This window comes from Podarcis gaigeae (assembly GCF_964106915.1).
Source record: "Podarcis gaigeae genome assembly, chromosome: 17".
NCBI lineage: Eukaryota > Metazoa > Chordata > Lepidosauria > Squamata > Lacertidae > Podarcis > Podarcis gaigeae.
The window spans coordinates 3,548,633-3,558,710 of record NC_139694.1 but is presented as its reverse complement, the minus strand read 5'-3'; the positions used below and the strand labels follow the sequence as shown (position 1 = coordinate 3,558,710).

General features: G+C 48.9%; 1 protein-coding gene across 1 annotated transcript in view; it reads left to right on the top strand.

The window, feature by feature from the left end:
- The first annotated feature begins 4,641 nt into the window (after nucleotides 1–4,641).
- Nucleotides 4,642–10,078, top strand: part of P3H3 (prolyl 3-hydroxylase 3) — a 25,601-nt gene continuing 20,164 nt past the window's right edge. The window contains exons 1-2 of the mRNA XM_083720072.1: nucleotides 4,642–5,135; nucleotides 8,860–9,042. Coding sequence (XP_083576198.1) covers nucleotides 4,665–5,135; nucleotides 8,860–9,042 — 654 coding nt within the window. The 5' untranslated portion in view covers nucleotides 4,642–4,664. The remainder of the gene's footprint in view (nucleotides 5,136–8,859; nucleotides 9,043–10,078) is intronic.

Sequence of the window (10,078 nt, the reverse complement as noted above, 5' to 3'; positions counted from 1 at the left end):
GTTGCAGCACTCCTTTAACATCTGCGAAGTTACAGCTCCTCCTTCCTTTTCTTCAGGGGCAACATATGTCTCCTCCATATTCTCATGGCTCTCAAGTTTCTCAATCTGTCCAATTGTATAAGCTTCCTGCTTCAAGTCCATATCAACTTCAACAATATTATTTGTTGTTAAGACCAGAGTTGTGACGCTTGTAGCCAAAACATTGATTTCGCCCTGTAACTTTCCCAAGAGAACAAATGTTCTTTCCAATGAAAAAGGATGGAAATCTTCTCCATCACTAGCCATGAGGAAAGTTCGATTTCAACGTATACAGCCTTTGCAGTGGCGTAGCAAAGGTTGCTGGTGCCCAGGGCAAGATAAATATTGCACCCCTTGGGTAGACCGGGCAGCCTTATGCAATTTAGGACCCCAATACCTCAAGAACTGCCTCTCACCAGATGAACCAACCCAGACCCAGCATTCTCCACATGAGGCCCTTCTGCATGTGCCCCCTCAGAGTGATGCAGGGAGCGGCAACACAAGAACTTGCCTTTTCACTGGTGGCCCCCCCATTTATGCAGTGCTCTCCAGGGAGGCGTGTCTGGTGCCATCGCTAACTGTTTTAGGCACAAGGCAAACACGTTCTTGTTCACCCAGGACTCTGGGCCTTAATTTTAGTGAGGTGATGCAGAGTTGGATCTGTGTGCGTGTATGTATGTATATATATGTGTGTGTGTGTGTGTATAATTTGTGTATTTTAGGCTGCTTTGCCCTTGTTCCTTACCCCTTTTTAATGTTTGTTTTTTGTAAGTTGTTTTGAGCTTCATTTGGAGGGGGGAGTAATTAACAAATAAATAGTAATAATCACCTCATCCAAAACTTAATTGAGATAAGACAAGCTGTACTTTAGCCCAAACACCTTAGAATATATGAGAGCTCATGCCCTCTTTTAATCCTGAATGTAACATTATCAGATTACTTTGTGCTAGTAATGTCCAATTCTCATTGATTTTAAAGCCAGAGGGAACCATTAGTCTGATGTAGTCTGCCCTCTTACGTAACCCCGACCACAGAAATTCACTCAGCCATTCCTGCACTGAAGCCAGAATTCTTGGAGGAACTGAAATTCCAAATGTATATATTCTATCAAAGTGTGAGCCATTAGAGTTCTTTAAGACCTCAGACCATTTATTTGAAGCCGATTTCCATTGCTGGCAACTTAATTTTTTATTCTCAAGTGTTTTGAGTTTGTACTGGCTCTCATGCCTATCTTTTTGGAGATATAAAAAGATATCCACCCATAATCACATCACACATTTATTTCACTGAACTCTCAGGCCATTTCAAAACTTCAGGAGGGTCGTACATGTTAAAAAAGCCAAACGAAGCCTCAAGTGGTGGTTCCCACAGTGCAACAACCCAGCAAAGGGGATGCAGCAAGGAAAACCACCGTCACCTCTCCGCTGGGAAGCGCTGAGCAAAGGCGAGTCCCCAGGCAACGCGGCCAATTTGATCGGCACAAGGCATGCAAGCTCCACCCCCCAGTCATTCTTAGACTCCTTATTGGGTAAGCAAAGCAGCCAAGCAACACAGTTGGAACCTCCCTGGCCGGCAGGGAGGGAGGGAGAAGAGCTGCTTCCTTTGAAACCCGGGAAATTTAAGGGACATCATCAATAAGGGACAGCAACAGGACATGGCGCTGGGATAAGGGAGTTTCCCACCAAATAAGGGATGGTTGACAGCTATGGATAGAAGCTGAAGCAGGAGAGGAAAGAGGCCAAGAGGCAGAGATAGGCCCGGCTCGGGAAGAGGCAAGGGGGTCTCTGCTTCCTGCTGTGACAAGCTCCCCTCCCCCTGGTGTCCTAGAACCAGGAGAGGCATGAAAAAGGCAGAGCAGCGGCAGGCGCAGATTCCGATTGCTTGGAAAACACCCCGGAGAGGCGGTGACATCGCCAGCTATAGAAAGGCAGGGACCTTTAGCCTTGGCAACTGCTTCATGAGGGCAAGACCTGAGTTGCTGTGCTCCTCCGGCCTAACACTCCAGTGCAGATCATGTTTTGCTAATAAAGAGTTAACTCCAATGCGCTTGGTATGATTTACTGCTGGCTTGCTCCTGGCAGCACTCCAGCAGAAGACATTTTGCTTTCCCCAAGCCAAGGTGCATAGTACCCAAGGCCCCCTGCGGTTTTGACCTTGTTGTTGTTGTTTAGTCGTTTAGTCGTGTCTGACTCTTCATGACCTCCTGGACCAGAGCACACCAGGCACTCCTGTCTTCCACTGCCTCCCGCCATTTGATCAAACTCATGCTGGTAGCTTCGAGAACTCTATCCAACCATCTGGTCCTCTGTCGTCCCCTTCTCCTTGTGCCCTCCATCTTTCCCAACATCAGGGTCTTTTCTAGGGAGTCTTCTCTTCTCATGAGGTAGCCAAAGTATTGGAGCCTCAGCTTCAAGATCTGTCCTTCCAGTGAGCACTCAGGGCTGATTTCCTTAAGAATGGAGAGGTTTGATCTTCTTGCAGTACATGGGACTCTCCAGAGTCTCCTCCAGCACCAGAATTCAAAAGCATCAGTTCTTCGGCAATCAGCCTTCTTTATGGTCCAGCTTTCACTTCCATACATCACTACTGGGAAAACCAGAGCTTTTACTATACAGACCTTTTTTGGCAAGGTGATGTCTCTGCTTTTTAAGATGCTGTTTTGACCTATAAAGCCTTTGACCTATAGGTTTTGACCTATAGAGCCTTAAATGGCCCAGTACCGCAATACCTCAAGGATCGCCTCTCCCCATATGAACCAACTCAGGCCTTGTGAACATCATCTGAGGCCCTTTTTTCTATGGTCTGGATGGTGGCAACACGAGAACGAATCTTTTCTGCAGTGGTTCCCCATTTCTGGGCTGCTTTCCCCCGGGAGGCTCGCCTGGTGCTTTCCTCAAATATCGTTTCTCTTTAACCAGGCCTTTGCCTGGCTAACATTCTATGGTCTTTTAAATATGTTAGTGGGAGGAGAGATCATTGCTTTGTCTTTGTTCTATTGTGCATTTTGTGTTCTCATCTTGCATTTTTATGTTGTGAACCGCCCTGCGATCTTTGGATGATGGGTGGGATACAACTTTAATCAATAATCATAATCATAGCAGCAGTGAACAGCACATGGAACTACAATCGGGGGTGCGAACTTGAATAAAATATTGGAGGGCAGGCATGGACCGTAGCCAAGATTTATGTGAGGGGGTCAGAATCTCAGTTAATTATTTCTATTTATTTACTTGATGTGGGGCAGCTGCCCCCCACTGGCAGCTATGCCCATGGACCCAGGTAAACCCTGCCCTGCAAAACTGATCACAAGTCACAGTGTGCACACACCATTTGAATGGCAATCCCCATTAACTTGTGGGAGGTGGCCCTCTCAAATATTTTATGGGTGGAGCCAAAGGGACCTCGGCCCTAGGAGTTGGCTCTTAAGCACTCAATCATGGCTGGCTGGCAGGCCTGTTGACTGCATTCCTTAATGTACAGGCACTCCTACCATGACCGAAAAATGTGTTGTGTCAAGGTGCCCTGCGGTTATGCGAATCCTGTTAGGGTGCTGGAGGCAAAGCTCTGTGAGGAAGAGAAGCAGAACTTGTTGCTCTCTCTCTCCCTCTGTCTCTTTCTTTCTTTTTTGGCTGGGTTTCTGCATCTATCATCCTTCTGGCAGGCAGAAATCCAGCAGGTGGGGAGGATTTCCTTACAATAGTGCTGCTGGAACCTTTGCAGTGACTTGAGAGCTTCTATTGGATCCTTGTGATGGATTGCTTTGAAGTGATTTCTGCACCAGGGAAAGGGATTTTTGTTGTTGTTGAGTCATTTAGTTGTGTCTGACTCTTCATGACCCCCTGGACCAGAGCACGCCAGGCACTCCTGTCTTCCACTGCCTCCAGCAGTTTGGTCAAACTCATGCTGGTAGCTTGGAGAACACTGTCCCACCATCTCGTCCTCTGTCGTCCCCTTCTCCTTGGGCCCTCCACCTTCCCCAACATCAGGGTCTTTTCCAGGGAGTCTTCTCTTCTCATGAGGTGGCCAAAGTATTGGAGCCTCAGGTTCAGGTTCTGTCCTTCCAGTGAGCACTCAGGGCTGATTTCCTTCAGAATGGAGAGGTTGGATCTTCTTGCAGTCCATGGGACTCTCAAGAGTCTCCTCCAGCACCAGAATTCAAAAGCATCCATTCTTTGGCGACCAGCCTTCTTTATGGTCCAGCTCTCACTTCCATACATCACTACTGGGAAAACCAGAGCTTGAACTATACGGACCTTTGTTGGCAAGGCGATTAACCCCCTCCCACACACTTGTCCTCTATTTTGCCTGACCTGTCCTGTATTTTGCCCAACCAAAGGCGGCAACCCTACTTAAAGCACAGGAATTAAGCCTCCAGGCTAGGGCAGAACCAGCGAGCGCGCGCGCATCCCTCCACCACCGCGCGCCCCACCTTCCTTCCCCGCCGCCACCGCGTCCTTCCCCGGCTTGCTTGGGCCTCCTTTGCCCCTGGGAGGAATTTCCAGCCTCGGGCAGCAGCTCCGGATTACGCATCCCTTCTCCCCGCCTTCCTCTCCCCCTCCGCCAGCAGCGCAGGCCCCTTTCCCAGCCGCCTCCTGCCCGCCCCTTTCGCCCCAGCTCCTGCTGCTGCTTCTCCTTTGCGCTCTGCCATGGCTCTCCGCTCGCGCCCTCCTTCCTCCTCGCCCCGCTCCTCGGTCCCCTTCCTCCCTCTCCTCCTCCTCCTCTCCATCCTCCTCTTCCTCTCCTCGCCCTCCTCCGGCCACCTGGCGCCTTACGACGCGCTCTACGCCGACGGGGTGCGCTCCTACTTCGCCCAGGACTGGCCTCGGGCGGCCGAGCTGCTCCAGCGCTGCCTGCACAGCTACTCTGGGCTGCAGGGCGCGCGGCGGGAGTGCCAGGGCGCGTGCCAGTGGCAGGCCGGCTTCGCGGCGGGGCGCGCGCCCTCGCGGCCCTGGGAGACGGGCTTCTTCGAGCGGGTGCTGCAGCGGGCCGAGTGCCTGGAGGAGTGCCTGGGGCGCCGGCTGGGCGGCCCGCCCTCCCTCCACCGGGCCAGCGCGCAGATCCGGCAGGACTTCGAGGAGAGGGAGCCCTACAACTACCTGCAAATCGCCTTCTTCAAGGTGAGGGGCAGGACGGGGCCAAGAAGCGCCCGCCGCTGCTGATGTGGCTGCCTCGCCTGCCCGCCCGCCCGCCTGCCTTTAAAAACTTGGCAAACTTTATTTTTCACTTTCCCAAACTTGGGCTTTCCAGCTGTTTTGGGACTACAGCTCCCATCATCCCTAGCTAGCAGGATCAGTGGGAATTTATAGAGTTATAGAATTGTAGAGTTGCGATGCAGGAATCTCTGCTAAAGCTTCCATGGCAGATGGCCAGCCAACCTCTGCTTGAAAACCTCCAGGGAAGGAGAGTCCACAACCTAACCGGGGGAGACCGTTCCACTATTGAACTATCACTGGCAGAAAGTTTCCCTGATGTTTAGTCAGAATCTCCTTTATCGTATCATACTTTGTGGTCTTTACATTAAGAGCAACCATGTGTCGTCTTCTTCTATGGGCAGAAAAATGCCTAGTGCAGTCAAGAAACATTCAGGCCGTGCAAAGTTACTCAGCAAAAAAAATAAAAATGTGCAGATGGCCAAAAGCAATTTAAACTGGCAGGTCCTTGGCACTCGGTTCACAAGTCCTTGTTTATCCGTTTTGTTCTTCTTCTATGTCTCCTGCCTTCCCATTCCATGCCTGGGCTGCCTTAGAGCAGAGTTAGCTGCTACACACAAGCACTTCTAAAACAGGGTTATGGGCATAAAACTCAGGAACATACTTTAGAATCACAGTGCAACCTCCTGCAATGCAGAAACCTTTTGCCCAATGTGGTGCTCGAACCTGCGGCCCTGAGATGAAGAGTCTTATGCTGTACCAAGTGAGTGGTGCTGGGTGCCTCATGCCCTGCCATGAGCCACAGCGAGGTGATTTCCCTTGGGAAACGGATACTTTCTTCTCTTCAGCTGGCAGAGCTTGGTGTGCCAAACAGCCTGCCCTTCTCTGCCTCAACTCGCCTTCTTCCCTCAGGTGCGATGGTAGAGGATGCTGTGAAATCACTAGCATGAGAATGATGCTGCTGATTCTGTAGGGTTCTGCAGTGGCGTAGCGTGGGGGGTGCAGGGGGGGCGGCCGCACCGGGCGCAACATCTAGGAGGGGCGCTCGCTGCCTCCGGAGTCGCCGAAGAGCCTCTGGCGCAGGCTGTAGCAGAGCCCCATGGCAGCAGCCCAGGCAGCAGCAAGAAGAAGCTAGCAGTGGCAGCAGGTTAGGGGTTAGGGGCGCAAATTACTTGCCTTGCCCCGGGTGCTGACAACCCACGCTACGCCGCTGGGGTTCTGCATATGGACTGGGATGCATAGGCACCTCTAGCAAAAAAAATGCATTGGGCTGGCAATGCTTGTATCCGTGCCAGATTTTTTTCTTTTTCTTTAAAAAGAACTTTTATGGATAAATGCAATACTTACAAACACAAAGCAGAACACTAAACAAGATTATTATACATAGATACATACACCTCTCAACTTAGATTACAAAAAAAGAAAACAAACATACAAACTAAACATACAGACATAAATTTTGACTTCCCTCCACCTATATGCGGCATCCTTTGTTTCTTTTCTTCTTTTCACCCTATCAATATTATTTTTGACTATCTTGTCTTATACCCATTTCTTCTTAATTTCATTTGAAAGGTTTCATTCATTGCATATTGATATATTAATACCAGAACAATGTTTTTTGATGTATTCCTTCACTCAAGTCCACTCCTCTATCAGTTTCTGGTCTGATTTGCCTCTTACCACTGCTGTAAGTCTTGCTGAGTCTATATATTCACAAAATATTATTTGCCATTCGCTTATTGAGGGATTTAGGGTATTGCGGACAGTTGTTCCACACAGGGCGTTGAGCCAAGAGGGCACAACACCGAGAAGATTCATTTGGGGGCACCAAATGTTGGCCTCACTCAGGGAGCCATGCAACCAAAGTCTGCCCCTGCTCATATTTTCCCCTCACAGACTCCAATCATTTCTAATCTGGAATAGGCCTTTGTCCAAATCTTGAAGTTATTGTGTACTGAAGTTATTGTGTTGACAAGAGCTTTAAAACAGGGGGAATGGTGTTCTGTCAGGAACCATTATGAGAGGGGGAAGTAGTCATGGACACACAAATCCTGTGTTACAGAGGGCAAGTGTTTATTTGACAGGGCTACCAATAATAATAATAATAATAATAATAATAATAATAATAAAATTATTTATACCCCGCCCATCCAGCTGGGTTTCCCCAGCCACTCAGGGCGGCTCCCAACAGAACATTAAAAACATAATAAAACATCAAACATCAAAAACTTCCCTGAACAGGGATGCCTTCAGATGTCTTCTAAAAGTCAGTTAGTTGTTTGTTTCCGTGACATCTGATGGGAGGGCGTTCTGCAGGGCGGGCGCCACTACCGAGAAGGCCCACTGCCTGGTTTCCTGCAACCTCACATCTGACAGTGAGGGGACTGCCAGAAGGCCCTCGGCGCTGGACCTCTATGTCCGGGCTGAACCATGGGAGTGGAGACGCTCCTTCAGTTACCTACATTTCCATAGTCTGCATGTTGGGTAGCTTTGTTTTCAAAGCAAAAATCCCTTTTGGTTTTAACAACAAACAAAAACTGTTCAATAGTGGAATGGGCTCCCTCAGGAGGCTGGGGACTCTCCTTCACTGGAGGTTTTTAAGCAGCGTTTGGATGTCAATCTGCTGGGGAAGCTTTAGCTGAGGTTCCTAAATTGCAGGGGGTTGGGCTAGATGACCCTCGGGGGTCCCTTCCAACTCTACAATTCTATGACATTCCTTTTGACATCTGATAATACTTGTTGTTGTTGTTGTTTAGTCGTTTAGTCGTGTCCGCCTCTTCGTGACCCCCTGGACCAGAGCACGCCAGGCACTCCTGTCTTCCACTGCCTCCAGCTCAAGGCGAAATAAAATAATATAAAAACACACCTACATGAAAGAGCAGTTCTGGGTGGATATTTATCTCTCAGAAAGGAAACCCTTCTGGCCTAGGAGCGTCTATGGGTCAATTGTTGTTTGGTCGTTTAGTCGTGTCCGCCTCTTTGTGACTCCCTGCACCAGAGCACGCCAGGCACTCCTGTCTTCCACTGCCTCTCGCAGTTTGGTCAAACTCATGCTGGTAGCTTCAAGAACACTGTCCCACCATCTCATCCTCTGTCACCCCCTTCTCCTTGTGCCCTCCATCTTCCCCAACATCAGGGTCTTGTCCAGGGAGTTTTCTCTTCTCCTGAGGTGGCCAAAGTACTGGAGCCTCGGCTTCGGGATCTGTCCTTCCAGTGAGCACTCAGGGCTGATTTCCTTAAGAATGGAGAGGTTTGGTCTGCTTGCAGTCCATGGGACTCTCCAGAGTCTCCTCCAGCACCAGAATTCAAAAAACATCCATTCTTCGGTGATCAGCCTTCTTTATGGTCCAGCTCTCACTTCCATACATCACTACAGTACTGGGAAAACCATAGCTTTAACTATACAGACCTTTGTTGGCAAGGTGATGTCTCTGCTTTTTAAGATGCTGTCTAGGTTTGTCATTGCTTTTCTCCCAAGAAGCGGGCGTCTTTTAATTTCATGATAATGCTATGAGGTATTAAAAAACTGTAACAAATGTTTTTAACTTGCACTGCTTTGCTTGTGTGTTTGTGTGCGTGCTCTCAAATCTAAGAGCGGGCTTGGCCATGCTCTCTGCCACTTCAGTCTGAGAATGGTGCCCTCATGGCCCTCATTTTACTTCTAAATGGTACTGTTTTGTTCCTGCAGCTAAAGAAGCTCGATGAAGCCGTTTCCTCGGCTCACACATTCTTCGTGGCCAATCCACAGCACCTACAAATGCGTGAGGACATGGAGAAATACCGGCGCATGGCGGGGGTGAAAGCGGAAAGCTTTCGGGATCTTGAAGCCATGCCACACTGGGTGAGAGACTTCTGGGAAACTGGATGTCACTTGACAGATTAAGAAGGGCTGCTTTGTGAAGCCTACTGGGGCCTGGGGGTGGTAAAGAATTCACAGAATCGTAGAGTTGGAAGGAACCGCCAGGGTTATCTAGCCGAATACCCTTGCAATGCAGGAATCTCAACTAGATCTTATATGACATATGGCCATCTCACATCTGCTTGAAAACCTCCTAAGGATTGAAGGTGGGGGTGCACCCCCCTTTCCACAGTGCTACCTGTGGCTCCAGAGGGGATGGTAAGCTGAAAATGGCAAAGAACGATGTCACTGAATTCTTCTCAATATGGATCCAGATTCCAATGTATAGTTAGCAGAGTAAAAACTTAAGCATGTTGCAGGATTCCCAAAAATTAAACCAGAGGCAATAAATATTTCATCCAGCAGAGCTTTACTGCTACGGAAGGCAAATGAGCGTAATGGTCACAAATCCAATACAGTGGTACCTCTGGATGCGAACGGGATCCGTTCCGGAGCCCCGTTCGCATCCTGAGTAGAATGTAAGACGTGTCTGCGCGTGCGCAGGTCGCGTTTTGTTGCTTTCACGCATGCGCATGACGTCATTTTGAGCGTCTGCACATGCATGAGCGGTGAAACCCAGAAGTAATGCGCTCCATTACGTCTGGGTCGCCGCAGAGTGTAACTTGAAAATGCTCAACCTGAAGCACATTTAACCCGAGGTATGACTGTACATTGAGGATTGGCACTGTCCATAAGAAATCCAGTTGCAGCAGACTTAACTTAAACTTACAATAACTTATTATAAGCTTAAACCATAACACTATATACAGAACAGCATACCGGAAGGAAGAGATAGAAAGTGAAAGTGAAACCCAGGCTCCTCCTGGCCTATTATAGTCAGCATGACCTTGACAGAAGAGATAACTGAACCAGTTAAAACCAGCTGTACTCGGCTTCTCTGAAAGTATAACCCAAACATCATGAACCTTCTGCTTGTTTCTTTCACACAGAGAAGCTTCCAGAACCCTCTTGAATTAAATAGAATAGGAAAGATCTCTACACACCAGAT